At 39.4% G+C, this 21,429-nt stretch overlaps 1 protein-coding gene across 1 annotated transcript in view; it reads left to right on the top strand.

Moving 5' to 3' along the window:
* The first annotated feature begins 10,688 nt into the window (after positions 1–10,688).
* Positions 10,689–21,429, top strand: part of LOC129528455 (immunoglobulin superfamily member 3-like) — a 52,732-nt gene continuing 41,991 nt past the window's right edge. The window contains 3 exon segments of the mRNA XM_055368849.1: positions 10,689–10,771; positions 10,866–11,678; positions 12,213–12,277. Coding sequence (XP_055224824.1) covers positions 10,689–10,771; positions 10,866–11,678; positions 12,213–12,277 — 961 coding nt within the window.

The raw sequence follows: 21,429 nt of genomic DNA on the forward strand, positions 1-21,429 counted from the left end.
TTCTCGGTGACGACAACAACTATAGCCTTATCCAGATATTTCGAAGTGCAACAAGTTGTATTCAATATAGAGTAAGGATAAGGAAGAACTCTCTCATTAACTGGTCTCGCGGTGATTACAGTAATAGCTAACATCTGTTGAGTACTTACTATGTACTAATCTAAGTATTTTTTACTCTCAACAATCCCATATAGTAGGTTTTATTATCCTCATTTGAGATGAGTGTGCTGAGGAATAAAAGGGTTAAGTAACTTGTCCAAGGTCGCGTAGCTAGCAAGTCTGGCTCCAGCGTCCCTGGGTTGGAAGCATATTCTGTACTGCTACATCAGCATGAAAGTTCATTTTTGCTAGTGTGTAACAGTATTCTTCCTGTCATTAAAATTAAGTCAGTTTCCTTCACTATTCAACAGCTCTCTTATGAACTCAACATTTCTACCTCATTCACCATTGTATTTAGAGGAAAATTTATTATTATTGTTATTACTTTTATTTTTGAGACAAGAACTTTCTTCGTCACTCAGGTTGGAGTGCAGTGGTGTGATCACAGCTCACTGCAGCCTAGAACCCTTGGGCTTAAGTGATCCTCCTGCTTCTGCCTCCCAAAGTGCCAGGATTACAGGAGTAAGCCAAAGCGTCCAGCCAGGAAAAATTATTTGAGGATTACAGGAAAGCTGACAAAAGGCTTTGTGAAAGCTTTGCTTTAAATAATCTGAATAATAAATACTTGAAATGGAAATAATTTATCTGACTTCTTACACAAGAAATAAACCTATTGGAAAATGTGTTAAATTCCCTGATAATTTCAGACATTAAGTACCAGAGTATGGTGTTCCCTGCCCCCTCACCCTTGTTTGTACTAATTAATTACTCCTTGAAAAAACCTGGCACCTACCTAAGTAGATGAATTATGTATATTTAAAATTATCCAGATGCTCAGGAAAATACTTAGGTGTTTCCCTCACCATAAGTTAAATAATATGTCATATCTTCAACTGATGTCCCTATCATCGTTTGAAATGAACTTATTCCCTATTTAGCAGAATGGTTTCCAAGTCAAAAATTGATGGTGATACTGTAAGCATAAAATAGAAACACATGAACAAAAGGAATGGGAGGAATGGCTTTTTTCCCTTTGGATGTAATAAATACAGCCAGCTCCCAGCTTCAAACTGCCACTCCTGTCTTCTCTTACCCTGCTCTCCTTGAGATCCCTTTTGAGAAGTGCATCAGCTTCTTTACACAACAGATGGATGGGGTCAGGTTAGTTTTTTGGGTTTTTTGTTTGTTTGTTTGTTTTTGAGATGGAGTCTCGCTTCTTTGCCCAGGCTGGAGTGCAATGGTGTGATCTTGGCTCACTGCAACCTCCGTCTCCTGGGTTCAAGCTATTCTCCTGCCTCATCCTCCCTAGCAGCTGAGATTACAGGCACATGCCACCACGCACAGCTAAATCTCTTTGTATTTTTAGTAGAGACGGGGTTTCACCACGTTGGCCAGGTTGGCCTCGAACTCCTGACCTCCAGTGATCTGCCCCCTCAGCCTCTCAAAGTGCTGGGATTACAGGCGTGAGCCACTGTGCCAGGCCGAGTTTGTTTTGTTATTAAATTGGTATAAAAGATTTTTGAAAAATTAAGTCAGCGATTAAAAATCAAGACTACAGTAGTCTCTCAATTTATTTTCTCAAACATGAAATGCTGACCCAGAAAAAAAGTAAGTAAAAATTGGTGGTCTATATTATCAAACTATCAAATGAGGTATATTTATACCTCAATATCTTGGATGATATCAGGGTGAGGTAGGGAGGTTAAAAAAAATAGTTCTTCCAGTCATGAAAGAAAATAAAGTATAATCTAGAATTCCTTAAAATCCTTGATTAGTCTGAATTAAACAGCCATATTCCAGAATATTAAATATAGAATATGAAGAAAAACTGTCATCTCCAGTCAATGAAGTATTTTAACTTTTGAGTTAATACTTTTTCAAATTAATTTTTTTCTCTTCAAAATGCATCACACTACTTAACTCACTTCAAGGACTGGCAGAGCCATCAACCAATGTCATGGGGGAAAAAGCCTTGTCATTTTAAGGTATTAAACAGACAATGAAATCTGCCACAATTTTGGTATTTCTTCTCCATGAGAACATAATAAATTAATGGAGTTTTTTCTTCTGCTTTTTTCTAAGCAACAAAGTTTTATGATATCATGAATGAAAAGGTCCTTAATTACCTTTTGGTCTACATGTCAAGGACTTCTCCCTCATAAAACCAGTAGTAATCACAACAAAAGGAATTAACCATAAAAAGAGGTATTAAAAATGTATACTTGATTTTTAAATGCAAGCATATTATTTCTTTACATTACAATTTTTAGATTTAAATAGTGTTTCTGGAAGCTCAATCTAGAAAAGAAAGATTTAATTCTTAACACCCAGTAGGGCAAAACAAATCAGACAGAAATGATTTATGAATGTAAATGCAATTTTATTTACCACTTTGATGCTCCAAATGGCACTGCCAGGAAGCTGCCTGGGTTTAAAAATTTCCCGACCTTCTGAAATGTCTGGGGACCAGGAAGGTGGGCTCACTGTATTATGGGTACTCCAAGCCTCCTAGGATATGGCAGTTGAGAAAATAGATGTGTAAAACTCAGCAACATAAAAGGTCAAAGCCAGCAACTAAGGAATTTTAGAACAGCAAAAACAAATGCAAACGTATGGAAATTTAGGACAAATTGCTTCAAGGAAGGCAAAATAAGCTAATCACTAACAGTGATTTAAACATTTAAGTATAACTTAAATAACTTAAAAGTTTGCTGCTACAGAGACATCACTACAATGAAACTTCAAAAATTAAGGTTTATATGATATCAATATTGACTCATGAACTGCAATTACGGCACCAAAAAGTAAATAAAAGTCAATCACACTTTAAGAATTAACACTAGAAGAAAGTATTGGGGGGTTATTTTTCTTCTAACAACTATCACTCTACTTAAAAGGAGAAATGGATAACCATAAGGAATTCTATATTCTATAGCTATAAACAACCAAAACCAGTAGGCCAAAGAATGCAGTGAGAAACATAAGCAATCGATAAATGCATAAACTTTACACTGTAGAGAGCTGGTAACATTCAAATGCAAATACCATTATAACCTTAGCATTTAATCACTCTTTCTTCAGTGGCCATTAGTTGTCGGTTTGGTTTCGGTTTTTACTTAGAGAAATGAATACTTTATGGAAATTACATCCAATGGACAAAAGTGAAGAAACGTTAAAGCAAATTGTCCTAAATTTGCAAATTAAAATGCCTAAAGTACCTGATAAATTATATAGAAAGTATTATCTTATTAAAATCTATATAACTAAAACTAAAGCATTTTACTTCCAAACAACCACATTCAGCAATACCCTGAACTAATCTGAAGATGCTAAACAGCATAAAGAAAAATGTTTACTCCACAAAGATAACATTTTAAAGAAAAACAAGACAAATGTCAAACAATAAGTGAATATATTTTGAATTAGGTAATTCAATGGTGCATGCATAATTTTACCAATCAAGTAACCAAAACTTAAGACAAGGTACATAGTACTTACCAGGTTTCTAGAATATCATCAAATTAACAAGTACTATCTCATTAATCACATACAAATACCAGGAATTAAAATAACCAGAAATAAGAATGTGACTACTCTTGGGGTAAGAGATAGGTAGCGGAATAACAGTATTTTGGAAAAGCCACACAAGCAATAGACTGGTTTCATTTTTAAGTCACAAACTCAACCCACACACATTGAAGTCCAGCAATCCAACTCATTCTCTCCAGCAAACACTTTATTTTTTTCCCCCTCCAGGATTACCCTCAGGTGTTCTTTCTTACCCATCAAATCTCTAACCTAGCTCAGGTAATCACTATGCTGATTTCACTGAGCAGCAACCACTGCAGGTCAATTACCTCACTTTCATAATTTGAAATCAACTTGAATCTGTACCTATGTCTTCTTCCCTACTATTAGTAGGGAAGTGTTGTCAAAAGCCATTTCTCTTTTCTCATTTTACTCATGCTCCTAACATCTGGCATACTGTTCTGCTGGATTTGGCAGCAGCCCACCTGTGAATATTTCACTGACTTCCTCGCTAATCTTTCTTCATCTCCTGTACGTGTTCTTCCTCTATTTGACTTCCAAAGCCCTGGAGTTTCCCAGGGCTTGAGCCTAGATCCTAAATGGTGTTATCTACAATGAGGGCATCTTGGAAGTTGAAGCTTCCCACATTCTTATTTCTAGTTTTAATCAAAGATCTCCAAATTAGCAGGATTTTCAACTTCCTTCTTAGCATTTCCATTTTCTCACATAAAACCCCTCTTAATTTTGCCATGTTTAAAATTTCTCCCTTAACCGGTTTCATCCCAGTCTTCCCCATCCTTATAAATGACATCCAGTCCCTTGTCACTCTCCTCTGCTCCTTCAGTCCTCTCCCCCAACACTTCGTCAATGCAAATCATCAGCAAATTCAAGACTTTCTATCTTCAAGTTTTGTCTCCGATCCTTCTACTTCTTGTCACTTCCACCACTAGCAGCCCAGTCGTGGCCACCACGATCTCTCACCTAACCTGCCACAAGAGTCTACTGCTGGTTATGCTTCTCCCACCCTGCATCTACTCAAGCCTTTCCCCACAGCAGCCAGAGGAACTTTTCAAAAGTACAAATGTGATGAAGCAAGTCACTATTCTATTTCAAATCTTCAATTGCTTCTCAGAGCACTTAAAAGACAAACCTTTCCCCAACTCATCTTGTGGCACTTGTCTCCCTGCTGCTATGCTCCAGCTATTCTGGCTTCCTTGCTGTCCTTCAAACATGCCAAGCTCTTTATCAGTCAGAGCCCAACTGACTCAGAACACTTCACTATACCATTCCAGCCCTTCAATAAATGTCTGGCATTTTCTTTCTTTCTTTTTTTTCGAGATGGAGTCTCGCACTGTCACCCAGGCTAGAGTGCGGTGGTGCGATCTCGGCTCACTGCAACCTCTACCTCCCAGGTTCAAGCAATTCTCCTGCCTCAAGCCTCCTGAGTAGCTGGGATTACAGGCATGCACCACCACGCCCGGCTACTTTTTGTATTTTTAGTAGAGAAAGGTTGTCTCCAAGTTGCTCAGGCTGGTCTCCAACTCCCGACCTCAAGTGATCTGCCCACCTTAGCCTCCCAAAGTGCTGGGATTACAGGTGTGAACCACTGCGCCGGGCCAATATTATTTTTTAAGAAAATAATAATAAAAAGAAACAATTGATATTAAATAAAATTTAACTATTGACTATAAATATATGTTTCAAGAGATTTGAGTGAAAATACCATTCTATGTTAAAATAAAAAATATGACATTCGATAAATATAGTAATAACATGTTCTCAAAGGTTCAAGGGGCTAAAGCTAATGAGAAAAAGTTAAATATAAACACCTTACAATTTACCTAATTACTTGAAAAAGAAACTTATGTTCATTCCTGTATTTCTCCATTTTTCCAATTTCTAATGTCTACTTCTTTCCATTTTGTATTTTCTTGTATTGAGGCAATTTAAAGAGGATATGCCAGGTCTTCAGAAAGCCAAGAAATGAACATAAGCACTCTGGAACCTATCTGAACTTAATTTTTCCAAGATTTTTTTAATGGTTAAAAATTGGCTCAACTGGGGATACTAAGAGGAAACATCAGGGGCAAAGGGGATTTGGGTTAAACAGATCGAACAGGATTCTTACTGAAGGCAGGCCAGACTGATCAGAAATCATCTGGAGGGTGGTGGGAGATAACAAATTTGATCAGATATAAAAGGTGATCAGTACTGAGAGTGGGGGATTCTTTGCAAGTTTCTTCCTAAACCTGAGAGATGTGGGCCAGACTAGGATGAACACTGAAGGCTGAGGCTGAGAGGAGGCTTAGAGGATCCTGACTAGAGTTTGGGCAAGGGGAGAGGCTTTGTCAATAAAACATGCATTCAGCAATATTACCAAGTACAGATGCATGCACATAAAAATACTGAAAGGAAATATAAGAAAACGTTTAAAAATTTTTAGTGGCTTATTTATTTTATGTAATTTAAATATATGTATATATAAAATTAAGGTGTACTTTGAACACATACTAACACATTCAAAGAATTAAGTATACGTTTGATAATACATAATAGTTACAAAATAAGCAAGGTCTTCATGCAAATGAGTTTAGAATTTCCAGGGTTTATTACTTAGCATTTGATTAGCCGGCCTGTAAATTCTTCTGCTGCCCATTCATTGCCCACTTTATTAAAAATTCCTCAAGTGGATGCATTGGAATGGAAGAAACACTGACTCTTTCCTTCAAAGAAGGAAACAACAAACCTTGTTTGACAACCCTGTCAAACAAGACAAGGACCAAGTGGCCAGTGGTAAGGCAAGTTGGTCAAACTAATGAATGACATTTTAGATTAAAAGTGAATTTTATTTAACCCAATTATTCTTATCCTATGCACACAAATTTGAATTTAAGTTAGCTTGATGCAGATGGTCACCCCATTCCAAAGCATGGGTCCAAATACCCTAAGGTTCCAGGAGGAGCCAGCTTTCTTCAGAAGGTGGCAAGTGCATTGCAAAGTACTGAGGAAAACTTTCTTTAAAGTATCTTTTTTCATCATTCCATATTTTGCTCCTTATAATTGCAACTGCTCTCCTTATACATGTCTCTTTTGAAACTTCTCACTTGTCTAAGATGCTATTGTTCCTGCTCATCTTTTTTTTTTTTTTTAATAGCATAGTCTCTCTCCCTCGTTGCCATGCTGAAAAGGCTTCTGACTTGCTGTTCTTGCCAGGAAACATTTCTGCAGGGCGTATTGGAGTGGAACTACTTACAGAGTGTCAGGGCAAGTCCTTACATTTGTTTATGCTTAGGACACAACACAGAAGATAATTTTCTAAGTTAAAGATTGTATGATTTTATCTTGACTTCAGAAACTGGTCATACTTTTTTACTTTAGTTTCTAAGAACCTCAGAGCTGAACTTGAAACAACTTTAATAATTCCAATGTGACATCTGTTATTTATGCTTTTTAAAAAAGACTTTTCTAATTTAAATCATTTTATTATTGCTCTAAATTTGCCAGGTTCATTTTAGAATTTTATAAACTGTTTTAAAACTAATTTACATTAAGTTGGAATAAAGTTAACCAAATTAATACAAACATATTTTATTGCACTTCTCTTTATTGTGCTTCACAGATAGGAACATTTTTTCTTTTATTTACAAATGAGATGTTTGTGACAACCCTGGTGAAGCAAGTCTATTGGTGCCATTTAACAAACAGCCTGTGCTCACTTTGTGTCTTGGTTTCACACTTTGGTAATCACAATTTTTAAAATATTTCCTTATTATTATATTCATTACAGTGATCTGTGATCAGTGATCATTAATGTTATGGGAGGCGGAGTTTGCAGTGAGCAGAGATCATGCCAGTGCACTCCAACCTGGGCAACAGAGTGAGACTCCATCTCAAAAAAAAAAAAAAGGAGTTTTTTTATGTAGGGTACAAAATGCTATCTGACCTTAAGGTGTGTGCAAATTTTTCTGAATTAATTAAGACTTAAATATCAACAGGAGTGATTGTTTTTGTTACAATCACCAGGTGGGTGATCTGATACTTTCCCCTGAAAAATGCATATACAAAATTTTCACATAATTTAAAAACATTCACAGATACATAGCTATGGATTCAGTTTATGGATCAATAATTCAACTCCTCAGAAGTAAAAGATTACATGAGAAAGTATCTGATATTGAGGTGACAAGGAATAATGTTGAAATGTATCTCATTAAAAAGTGCAGACAGTTGTGGCTAAGACATTGGGTATTACAGAGGTGCATCCATGTGTCCAGTGAGAAGACTTTAAGAATCTGTTTGGGAATAATGAGAACATGAGCATTCCCCTCCCTACCTCTAGCACTCCCCTCCTGCTATTTGGATATTGTGAATTTACCAAACACAGTGATTTAGGTCACTTTTATTATTTCAGAAATTCCAGATACCTTACTACTTATATAAAATAGCCCTTGAAAGGATGCTTACCATTAAATAATGTCTAATACAAAGAAAAGACAAATGTATGTGATCTGTAGTGCATAGTTATAATACAATCTGAATACTACATTTAATTTTTTACTCCACTTTCCAAGAAATAAAGCATTGATTCTAAATATATTCTCTATTTGTCAAAACAAATAGAAACTATCTAGTGTTTCATTTATAAAAGAAATTAATTAATGGTGTCTCTAAGTTAATTTTTTACTTCTTTTCCCCATATCATTTTTATATTATATAAGAGAGCATATTTTTCTACTCTACCCTGGAATTAATAAACAAAAAATAAGGTATGATATTTAAGCCAGGGCTACCACATTTTTTTCAGTGTATTTAGTAGGTTCTCCTAAGTCTGGAAAAGAAAACTTCAAATATAAATATAACCAAATTAAAATAACACCTTTTTTCTTCTATTTACTTTATTTCTTGAACTCAGTGATGTAATATGTCTTCATCTGCCTCTGAGAATACACTTAAAACTACAGAAGCAAATTAACATTTTCCCAATTCACATGTAGTGCAATATTTAAGATTTCATCTAATTGAACACGTGTTGGATCAAATTTATATACTAAAAGCACTCTTCTACATACTGCAATGTCTAGATGGAAGACAAGCTAGTCAGGTGACAGAGTGAACATCATTCTGGTAGGCTTTTTCAAGCTGTCACTTGCAAGATGTTTGGACTGCTGAGAATGTTAGCCATAATTAATTGCAGAGATAGGAGGCTGCAAATGGGTGAGGTAATGTTCAAATGCATGGAATGATGACTAGTCATAGTAAAAGATAATAGATGTGGCCACATTGCTTTGAGCAAATTTAGAGAATATTTTTGGATCACAATGATACATTTCTGCGTTATTTGTGGAATGTTTTCAATGTAATTACATCACACAGGTAGACTTCCAGATCCTGTGTCTAACTTACTTTCCTTGGCTCTGTGGGAGAAAACATATTCTAATGAAGTTCATTTTAAGGCAAATATTTGTTGAAAATACAAAACTGATAGATATATGTATGTAGGTTTCCTTCTTATACGTCTTTTATAAACAATGAAGTTGTATTTCTCCTTTAGTGTTTAATGTGTTTCATCAGATAATGCCCTAGAAGTTTTACCAAATTTTTCTGTCCATCATCTGAAGGTGTATGAGAGGGAAAAATGCAGTCTGCCTGCTTCATTAACAAAAGTAGGACAAAGGCCATCACAACTGAAATATGTGAAACACTTGGTTTTATGAATTTCAAGCATTTTATATCTCTACATTTGGACTCGAGTAAAGACATTTCATAGAAAAACAGAAATATTTTTATTTGTTTGCTTTTTAATCTTGATAACCTGCAATAGTTTACAGCCAGAATGGCAGCTTTTATATATGTACACTCATTTAAATACAGTTTCATACCGTAAATAGCCATGGGGCAAAATATCTGCCTCTAGGCACAAAAAAAAATCTTTGCCGCTAAATAAACACCTTTAAGTGATACTGCAAAGAATAGATGCGAGGTAATTTTTTACCTAAATGACTCTGGCCTGTATTAAGACATATTCACTGTAACAATTCAAGTTCTAAAATCCTTGTTTTGTAACTCAAAAATATATCTTTTTTACAAAACACATCTTTACATTTATTGCTATTGTACATTTATTTGGCGGGAAACAGGGATGTTTGATGTCTTGCAATGATAAAGCAATCGTATTCAATAGAAAATTGTCTCACATTCTGCATGACTTTTGAACATTCTATAAGACAATTACATAAGTGAAAAACAAATTTGTAGATATTTGAGTACAACCATTTAATATATGAATAAAAGCAGTTCAGAACATTTTAATGTACACTGCATTTTCTGATAGTAAGATTTTAAGTTAAAATAAGATTATACTTCAAAAAGCGTACCATTTTGAAAAAAAATCATATCACTGCTGCCAATGCCGTTTTCATACTAGTCCAACATATTGCTTATCCATCTGTGTTTGTTTGATTTTACTGTTATTACATTCATGGTAATGCTAAAGTACATACATACACACACACACACACACACACACACACACACACACACACCCCTAAGGTGTGCAGGCTTTCATCCAAGCTTACTGGTATTAATTAAAAATCAACCAGAGGTAGGGAAAAATAAAACTTATTCAAAAATACTATTGCAATAGGGAGAATATTCCAAACTCAATCTACAGGTGTCTCAGGATCAAACAGGAAAAGGCTTTCCTTTTCTAGGGAAGGACAAGCAGGGCTGGCAGAAGCCTCCTTGGAGAGAAGGACAGGCAGTGGGGTGAGCAGGTGGCAAAACCAGGATGCTCCAATAAAAATAGTTTCTCTGGGAGTCCCGCTCATTTTTGGAGTGAGCTGTTAGCGGGCTGGTCTGTCCTTTAGTGCTTGTTCAGTCTTAGGTGGTGAGCGAAGGTCCAGGGGCCTGAGGAGAGGAGACAAGACTGTCTGAAGTTTGATAAAATCAAGTCAATGGGTAGTTATGAGTAATTGTGAGCAATCGGTCAGCTTTGGGCTCAGCACACACCCCACCTTATGTTGTTTACCACAAACAAAACTTGTCCCTAAAAATTTTTAGGAATGGCATCAGACATAGCGAAGGTTTGCAAACTGATTTTCAGGGTTGGGCTGGTCTTCATGTGTTTGTTAACCTTGAGGACTAGGTATATCATTTGTTAAGTGTGTTATTGGACTGACAGCTGCTCTCTATGAAAAGTAGATAATCATTGAATATAATAAAAAGAATAATTATTGAAGGTTGGATAAAGAGGTCCGCGATGGGCGAGTACGCGGGTGCCACACGCTCCTCGCCTTCTGCTGCCTGCAACTGGTGGCAGCGCTGGAGCAGCAGATCTTTGACTTCCAGGGCCGCCTACCAGTGAGCTCCCACCCTAGCCAATTTCCTGCGCCTCGTGGCGCTCACCCTGGGCATTGTGGGCACCGCAGTGTGGCTGACACTCCGGGCTGGCCTGACTGCGTTTATCACCTGCTTCTACCCGAAGGCTGGACCCAATATCCCCAGACCGCGACTTCCCCACAGCGTCCAAATGCCCCTGTACCGATCCAGGGATGGAGAATCGCCGGGCAGCGGGCGACTCCGGTTCTGAACTTCCCCTGGCCATGGGGGGCTGCCGTGCAGTCTTGTCCCTCGCTGCCTGCTGCACTGTCCCTGCAAAGAAGCCCTCAGCAGCGCCCGCAGATCCTCCTGGCGCTGCTCCACTTCCTGTTCGCCAGCTGTGGGAGCAAAGTCTTCCTGAAGGAGGAGGCAGCTTTGACTTCATCAGCGGCTTCCACTCCTAGGGATGCCAGGCGCCCCAGAAGACGTCCCGTTGACACCAGCAGCCTCTATGCGCTTCGGGTAGCCCTGCCCTGCCTGCCCTGGCCCTGTGCCCTTGGCGCTGGACAGACCTCGGCAGCCGCGATCTTGGTCAGGACCAGCGGGCACAGCCCTGGGGGCTCGGGACCCACTGCAGCCTGTGAAGGCCCCATGGCTCTGCACACAGAGAGGCGGAGCAGCAGACTTTGGGACTTGGCCCTTCACAACCAGGACTTCAGAGAGGAATGGGGCGGGTAAGGGAGGGGCCACGGAGTCCGCATTTTAAAAAATTTCAGACTTAGTGTGAGCTGGAGCTTTTCTCCCTTCTCCAGCCTCTTCCTTTCACCCTTCACCCAGCATCCCGCCCCTGTCCAGAGAGAAACAGCAGGAGGGCTTGCCCTTTCTATTCACCGCACTCACTCCCCAGCCTGAGGAAAGCCGGGGGAACTAGGGGCAGGAGTTCTGGTTTCTCATCGCAGGTCCATCAGACTCTGGGTGACAGCTAGCAGAGCCCTAGCCCTCTCGGTGCCTCAGTTTCCCCACCTTGCCATTAAAAGAGTCCCTTGGTAGGTGAGCTCTTCTAGCCTTCTCATATAACTCTGAATTCTGTGGGCTGGGGTAGGATTATAAATCCCATTTTGCAGATGTAGAAACTGAGGCCAAGAGAAGTGAAATGGTTTGCTTGAGGCCACACTGCTAGATTTTGGTGGAAGCAGGCCTTGAACGCAGCGGACTTTCTGTAGTTTCAGCCTCTAAAACCCAGTGTCCTCTCTGAGTTCCGTTTTCAGGCCCCTCACTACATTCACACATCACCGCTTGCCAAGACCTCTCCTCAACAACCATCTTATCAAAGGTGACAAGAGTCACCTTTGCTCCAGTTCCCAGCAAGTTCCTCATCTCCATCAGAGACTGCCTCAGCATGGATTTCATTGTCCATATCATTATCAGCATTTTGGTCAAAGCCATTCAACAAGTCTCTTGGAATTTCAAACTTTCCCACATTTTCCTGTCTTCTGAGACCTGCAAATTGTTCAACCTCTGCCAGTTACCCAGCTCCAAAGTAGCTGGGATTACAGGCACACACCACCACACCCGGCTGATTTTTGTATTTTTAGTTTCATCATGTTGGCCAGGCTGGTCTTGAACTCTCGACCTCAGGTGATCCTCCCCCCTTGGCCTCTCAAAGTGCTGGGATTACAGGTGTGAGCCACTGGGCCTGGCTGCTGCTCCTTTTTTTGTAATGGACCTGGGAGATCTTTAGGAATGAGGGAAATGATCATTTCTTTGAATAAGGCAGAACACTAAAGACTAGCCAGCCCTCAGGCTCATGGTGGTTGCTGCTATTCTGTTGAACGTGAACCATAGCCTTTAGAAAGGAGCAAGTCTTTGTGGAATACACAGGATTTGAAGTGCAACAAAGGGGTGGAAACGCAGCTGACCATGATACCTTCAAGTGAGTTTTTCCACTGAATTTGATTATTTTCTCATTTGGCACTTCTTTCTGGGTTTTTTAAGCAGCCCAAAAACTCTAGGTGATTTTACTTTTGTAATTGTATTCTCTTGGGAATGCTCATTCCTGATTCCTCGTTTCACCAAATAGGTGTGTAACCTTCTTGTTTCTGCCTATAATAATTCTGGAGTCTTTAAACAAAACGACTGTGACTTTTCATGATGAGTAGAAGATAGGTTTTACTCATGCTACAATCAATATTAATTCATTGCAGTTCAAAAACACTGAGGCCCTGTCTAATAATATAGAAGTGGAACTTGGACTTGGGAGATGACTCCTGCCTGTCATCCTCTCTGTGGCTCTGCTTTCTATTATTTTACTCATAAGCTTGTTTTGTCTCCTTGCTGAGAATTGTCAAACATGAAATGTAATTTCAGGCTATAGTGAAGAAAGATGACGTAGGCAGAAGAAATTGGCAATCATTTGGCCTGTACATGTTGCTTTTTGTTTTTTTTTCTGGACTTAGGATATAGACCACACCTTGACATTTCTGGCCTTTGAGTCTTTCACAACTGTGATTATAATACATTAGCTCTTCTAGAAGTTAGAAGTGACTTTGGATTAAGTCTTTCATAAGGTGGCTAAATGAATTTATATGGCTCATCACAATTCACTAGATTGGTTAAGCAGGAAGTTTACAGAGATTTTTTTCTTTGCTGTAAATGTTTTTCTAAATTGAAAAACTTCTATTACTGTCTTCTGGAGTACTAGAAATAAGTGCAAGTGATTGTTTTTGGCAGGAGGCCACATAAACATTTCTGCTTCTCTGTGCCTTATGGGTAGCATTGATATAAATTGTTAAAAATAAAGATTGTAGATAGATAATGTATCAGAGTTTGGGCTCAGCCATGGTAGCTGCTGTTGACCCAGAGGGACCACTGGGATCCTCACATCTCAGGGCAGCACATCGTTTGCAGCAACGGTTGGTTCTACACAACCTTTTATGAAATTAGGTGAGGCCCTTGCTTAGAATTTTTTAAAAGCTTAATATGAGTTTATATCTCTTTAAATATCAGTTTCTAATATTTTTTTAAAGGCCTATGTTTACAACAAATTTGGGAGATACCTATATGCACTACTAACTAGTGTTCTTTTGTGGTGCTTTAGAAATTCTGGCTTACTTGTATTTTTGCTGGCCTTCTAATGATTTCACTCATCAATCAGAAGATATTTGTGTCCACCTCCCTGCTTCCTCTCCGGTGATCTTGTCTATTCTTGGCCGTTTTAGAGTTGACTTAGCAGCCTTCACAAAACTGATTGGAATTTCCACTGGGATTAAATTGATAGGTCATTTTTGGGAGACCTTTGCAATACTGAACTTTCCAATCCATGAACTTTACTTATCTGCCCATTTATTATGTTTGTTTTTGGTAGATTACAAAATTATATGATCACTCCAAAAATTACCTTGCCTTTTATAGTAAAACCTTCCATTGTAAACTTCTGGCAATCACTGATCTGTGTTCCTCTAGCATTGCTTTTTTTTTCAGAATTTTATACAAATGGAATCGTTCAGGATGTAGCCTTTTGAGTCTGGCTACTTTCATGTACTGTATCAACAGTTATTCCTTTTTATTGCCAAATAGTAATCCATTGTATAAATACTACATGGTTTGCTTATTGGTTTGTCATTGGAGGAATATGGACTATTTTCACTTTTTGGTAAATTATAAGTGGATTGGAATTCACAAAGTGCTTTTTTGTCTGAGCATAGGTTTTCATTTCACTTGTGCAAATGCCTAAGGGTAGGATTGCCGAGTCACATGGTCCATGTACGTTTGACTTTATCAGAACCTGCCAAATTGTCTTCCAAAGTGCTGTGCCACTTCTGTTTCTTTAATAAATACAGGGGTATTCAAGCTGTCTGTTTCTTCTTGAGTTTTGGTAGTCTGTCTTCCAAGGAATTGATCTATTTCACCTAATTTGTAGAATTTAGAAGCATATAGTTGTTTGTTTTGTTTTTGTAGTATCCATTATAGCCTTCTAGTGTCTACAGGATTTGGAATAATATTCCTTTCATTTCTGGTATTGGCAATTTGTGTTTTCTCTTCTTCCTTTGTCAGTCTGCTAGAGGCTTCCTCATTTGATTGATTTCCACCTCCCACCACCCCTGCAAAGAACCAACTTTGGATTTCGTTGAATTTTTTTCCTTTACTGTCTTTGTTTAAATATTACTGATTTACTCTGTTTTTCTTATGCCTGATTTGAGTTTATTTGGTTCTTTTTTTACTTAAAGTAAATGCTTACATTATTGATTTGATGCTTCATTTCTCATAATTTAGTGCTATAAATTGCCCTGTAAGCACATATTTTGATAAGATGATGTCATATTTATTAAGTTCAAACTGTTTTCCAGTTTGTCTTAAGATATTCTCTTTGACCTATGGGCCATTTAGAAGTACGCCATTTAACTTCTCATATTTGGGGATGTTCTAGAAATGTTCTAGATTCCTAGTTTAATTCTGTCATCAGAGAAAATAATTCACTGAATTTTAATTGTTTAACTTTAGGGTTTGTTTTATGACCCAGAATATGATCTCTCACCACCGCCATCCAGATAATTCTTCAGGTTTTGACGTTTCCCAACCTGTCTGCTGGTTACTTTTCAGAGTACTTGGGTCATTGCTATTTATATTTTGTCCAGAGTTTCAAATTGTGATCAGTGGAAATGACAGGCCGTAGCATGCATACGCCATCCTGGCCAGCATCACAGGCGGTCAGCATATCTTTCTGTTGTTGTTTTGAGACAGGGTCTCACTCTGTTGCCCAGGCTGGAGCACAGTGGCATGATCAGGGATCACTGCATTCTCAACCTGCTAGGCTCAAGTGATCCTCCCACCTCAGCCTCCCAAACAGATGGGTCTGTAGGTGTGCTGCCATGCCCAGCTAATTTTTGTATTTTTTATAAAGACGGGATTTTGCCTTGTTGCCCAGGCTGGTCTCAAACTCCTGAGCTCCGGCCATCCTCTCACTCGGGCCTCCCAAAATACTAGGATTATAGGCATGACCACCACACCTGGCCAGTACATCTTAAAAATAATTGCTGATCCATGTTGAATAATGATGGCCTGTAAATATTTTTTCTTGCACTTGCCTTGTTGGGTTTTGATATCAAGGTTATTTTTATTTTAACCTTGTAAAATGAACTGGGGAGTCTTCTTTTTTTATTCTCTGTTTGTGTTGGTGGCAGAGTTTTTTTTTTGTTTGGTTGGTTGGTTTGTTTCTTTTGTATGTTTCATGGAACTTTTTAGTGAAGGCACTTGGGCCTGGAAATTTCTTTATGGGAAGTTTTTTCATTACTGATTCAATATAGTTAATCTATGTAAGTTTTTTTCTACTTTTTGAGTCAATTTTGATTTTTTTCCCTAGAAATTCATATCTCACCAAGTATGGTGGATTATGCTTGTAATCCCAGCACTTTGGGAGGCTCAGGTGGGAGGACCACTTGACTACAGTAGTTCAAGACCAGCCTGGGCAATATAGTGAGACTCCATCTCTACAAAAAAAATAAAAATTAGCTTGGTGTTGTGGTGGGTGCCTGTAGTGTGAGCTATTTGGAATGCTGAGGTGGGAGGATCATTTGAGCCTGGAAGGTCGAGACTGCAGTGAGCTGTGATTGTGCCACTGCACTCCAGCCTGAGCGACAGAATGAGACCTTGTCTCAAAAAAAAAAAAAAAAGATTTTTCATCTATGCTTTAAAGTCTGTTGGCATAAAGGTATTCATAATTTTACATTATGAATTTGTTTATTTGAGACAGGTTCTCACTCTGTTGCCCAGGCTGGAGTACAGTGGTGCAATCATGGCTCACTGCAGCCTCCACCTCCCAGGTTCAAGCCACCATCTTGATTCAGCCTCCCAAGTAGCTGGGATCACAGGCACGTGCCACCATGCCCAGCTAATTTTTGTATTTTTGGTAGAGACGGGGTTTTGCCATATTGCCCAGGCTGGTCTCAAACTCCTGAATTTGAGCATTCCTTCCACTTCGGTCTCCCAAAGTGCTGGGATTACAGGTGCGAGCCATCGTTCTTGGCCTGCAAGTTATGACTTCCTTTCAGAGTCTTTCTATCTGTAGTACAGTCCTCCTGTGCAAGATTGTTTTTTGAATGTTTTTTCTTGACAAATCTTGCTAAAGGTCTGTGAATTTTATAATGTATTTTTAAAGAACCAGGTTTTAGTAGGGCATGGTGGCTCATACCTGTAATCCCAGCACTTTGAGAGGCACAGGTGGGAGGATCGCTTGAGCCTGTAAGGGGGAGGCTGTACTAAGCTGTGATTGAGCCACTGCACTCCAGCCTGGGCAACAGAATGAGACCCTATCTGAAAACCAAAAAAACCACAAGTTTTAGCTTGGCTGATTCTATTGTGTGTTTCTTTTGTATTTCATTTGTTTGTTATGTTTTTCCTTTTTCTTTCTTTGAATTTAACTTGTTCTTTGTCTGATTTATTGACTGATGCTTAGTTTTTTTTTGTTTTTGTTTTTGTTTTTGTTTTTTTTTGAGACGTAGTCTCACTCTTTCACCAGGCTGGAGTGCAGTGGCACAATCTCGGCTCACTGCAACCTCCAGCTCCCGGGTTCAAGGGATTCTCCTGCCTCAGCCTCCCGAGTAGCTGGGGCTACAGGTATGTGCCACCACACCCAGCTAATTTTTGTATTTTTAGTAGAGCTGGGGATTCATCATGTTGGCCAGCACAAAGTGCTGGGATTACGGGCATGAGCCACTGTGCCTGGCCAGTGCAAGTGTCTTTAGCCAGCTTCACTTACTCCCTAACTCCTTGCCTCAGGTTCTGCATCCATAAAGTGAGGTCACTAGGAGTATTTACCTCAGAGGGCTGTTGCCACGGAATAAGAAAACTCTTAGTCACATTCTGTGTCATGAGAATGTTACTTAACCTTGAAAACCATTTCCTTGTCTGGTAAATGCGGCTGTAATGAAATCGACCCCATTCACTGTTGTGAGGATTAAATGAGATGATGTATGCAGAGCAACTAGGACAGTGTCTGGGAAAGTGCTACTCATGATCATTTATCTTCAGTTTAGAACAATATATACTTGCTTATTTAAAAAAGGAGGCAATAGAGAAAAGGTATTGAGAAAAATAGGAGAGGAGAAAATCACTCACATTTTCACCATTCAGTGATTCAGCCCAGTATCATCAATGTTTTGTTTGGTTGTTTTTGTAGGTGTAGGATTTTTTTTTTTTTAAACGTAATTTTCCTGCATATGCAGTTTTGCATTTTTAACCCAAACTTAATGTTCTTTTTAATGTTCTTGTACTTACAAAGATTTATCCTGTTTTTAGATTGATATCTCACCTTGACAGAAATGAGATAAAATTTTAAAATATTCATTTGGTGGCTTTCACAGTATTATTTGATCTCTAGGGTCTCCTGTGAGTTTGCTACATGGTGCATTGTATTACTTTCATCTTATAGATGAAGAAAGATACTAGTGTGGCTGAGTCGCATGCAGAATTTGGAGGAGCATGGTGCTGAATGGGCTTTGATGATTGTAGGGGCCACAACTGGAAAAGTAGATGTAAAATGGTGAGGTTGATCCCTCTGACACTTTCACATGCTCAGTCACGCATCTTGAACATGTAAGTTGGATCCTGTGCCTAGAGAGGTAGGTTTCTGAGCCAAGGCATATTCCAAAAATTGCATGAGAAGCTGGCTTTCCCAGGCAGAGTGAGCCCTCCCAGCTCACTAACTCCCGAATCATACCTCCTGCCCCTAGCCAGGTTTATCTAGGACTTGAGCACAAAGAAAAAGTGGGAGCATCTTTGAACAAGAAATATCTTGAAAAACTAGTTAAGTGGTATCATATATTTGTGGGATGGGTGATTTCAAAACCCAGTCTAAAAGGACAGGACCTTGCTCAATGACAATTTATTATCTGATGCAATGTTTCTTAATCTTTTTGGGTCTTGGCCTTTGAGAATCTTTTGAAGTTTATGGACTCTTTTCCCAGAAGAACACTCTCATGTGTATGTAACACAATTTTGCATCCAATCTTAGGGATATTAGTTATATATTGGTGTAAAAAAAAAAGCCCCAAACTTAAGGCTTAAAGGAAAAATAGATGTTTATTATCTCACAGTTTCTGTGGTTCAGAAAGTCAGTAACATCTTAACTGGATACTTCTGACTCAGAGTCTCCCAGGAGGTTGCAATCAAGATGTTGTTGGGGGGAAAGGGGCAGGTTCAGTGGCTCATGCCTGTAATCTCTACACTCTGGGAAGCAAAGCCAGGAGGATTACTTGAGCCCAGGAGTTTGAGACCAGCCTGGGCAACACAGTGAGACCCTATGTATTAGTCAGTTCTCACATTGCTATAAATACATGAGACTGGAGAATTTATAAAGAAAAGTGGTTCAATTGTCTCACAGTTCCACAGGCTGTTCAGGGAGCATAATGCTGGCATCTGCTCGGCTTCTGGGGCAACCACAGGAAACTTTCAATCATGGTGGAAGGTGAAGGGGAAGCAGGCACGCCTTACATGGCCAAAGCAGGAGCAAGAGAGAGAGGGGGGAGGTGCCACACACTTCAATTAGATACTGTGAGAACTCTAATGAGCACAGCACCAAAAGGGTGATGCTAAATCTTTCATGAAAGATCCATTCCTGTGATCCAGTCACCTCCCACCAGGCCCCACCTCTAACATTGGGGATTATAATTGAACCTGAGATTTAGGTGGGTACACAGACCCCAACCATATCATCCCGTCTCTATAAGAAATAAAAAAGTTAGCCAGGCATGGTGGTGTGTGCTGGTGGTCCCAGATACTCAGGAGGCTGATGAGGGAGGATCACTTGAGCCTCGGAGGTCAAGGCTGCAGTGAGCTATGATTGCACCACTGCACTCCAGCCTGGGTGACATAGTGAGACCCTGTCTCAACAACAACAAAAAGATGCCTGGGGTTGACATTATCTGAAGGCTCAACTGAGTTGACTGAGGCTGGAGAATCTACTTCCAGTCACATGCTAGCAAGTTAGTGCTAGCTGTTGGCAGGAGGCCTCATGCGGTCCTCCCCATATGGCTGCTTTGATGTCCTCATAACATCGTGCTTGTCTTTTTATGACCTAGCCCTGGAAGTCACATTCCACCATTTGTGCATTTCCTATTGGTCACATAGGTCAGTCCTATTTAGTGCATAGGGCAAGGTCTGAGAGGGGAGTAGTGCTGACTGCCCATGCCCTCTCCTGGTGCACGCCGCTTCCAGCACCCAGAAGCTCTCCTAACTCCGTTATTTAGGGTTTTCATATGGGATTTCATTACATGGGTATGACTGATCAAATCACTGACCAATGCTGATTGGATCAATCTGCGGTCCCCCTCTTGTCCTTGGAGGTCTAAGGGTGGGGCTGAAAACTCCACAACTCTAAGCGTGGCCAGCTCCTTCCTTGAAACTGCCTCCGTGCTCACCTTCAGTCACCTCATTAGCATAAACTCTGGGATGGCCAAAAGGGGTTTCTTATAAATAACAAAAGGTATTCCCATTGCTTAGGAAGTTCCAAGGGGTTTAGGAGCTCAGTGCCAGGAACTGGGGACAAAGACCAAATATGTATATATATATATAAATACTACAGTAGTGAATTTTATATAGCAAACATGCATTATTTTTCTTTTCGGCTAAAATTTTTTTCTAGTTATAAAACTGGTACACACTCATTGCAGAGGACTAGGGGAAGGAGTAAAATATTAAGAAAAAAATAAAAATCACTTGCCATCCTGTCACCTAGTATTTTCTTTCTAGTTCTTTTCATGCAGTTATATATAACATTTTGATCTTTCTTTTTATGTTACAGAAGTCATATTTGCTTATTGCAGAGTAATCCAAAGAGTACAGAATGTCTAAAGTTAAAAAAGTTATTTAAAAAAAATGATCCTTGCCTGGGAGGAACTTTCTATTGTAGGTTGAGAGGGGAGATAGAGGGGCTGTGGGTCAGAGGATGCCCTGGTCAGGGTTGGGTGCCTGTGTCTCTTTGGAGACAGCAGAGGTCTGCACAGCAGTGTATTACCATTATAGGGAAATGGGGGGGGGGGTGGGATGTGTGGAAGGGGAATTAAACTGCCAAGAAGAAAACAATTATTTTTATGTTGAGAAGCATTATTTTCAGGGGTCAGAAGCCCTTTGTGGGGCAGAGGAAAATTAAGGAGGTATTTAATAAACAGGTGCAGCTGAATGTGTGTGGTTGAAGTGCAATCCAGTAGTTATTTATTTGTCCGGATTGTTTATAACCTGCTTCCAGCCTAGACAAGTAGATTTGACCCTGCTGTCCTGGCTCATTCAGGCCACTTAACACTGTTTACCTTTGGGTGGGGAGGACATGCATGATCCGCTGGCCGAGTGCCTTTGTAAGGTCTGTAAATAGGATGCATTCTGGTTAAACTCATTATTGCATCACAAAAGCCAGTATCTGATGGGTCTCAGCTCTTTTCTTTTGCACTGGGGAAGACTGGAGGAGAATGAAACTTCCTTGAACCAGTGATTGGG

This window comes from Gorilla gorilla, chromosome 17, assembly GCF_029281585.2.
Source record: "Gorilla gorilla gorilla isolate KB3781 chromosome 17, NHGRI_mGorGor1-v2.1_pri, whole genome shotgun sequence".
Lineage (NCBI taxonomy): Eukaryota > Metazoa > Chordata > Mammalia > Primates > Hominidae > Gorilla > Gorilla gorilla.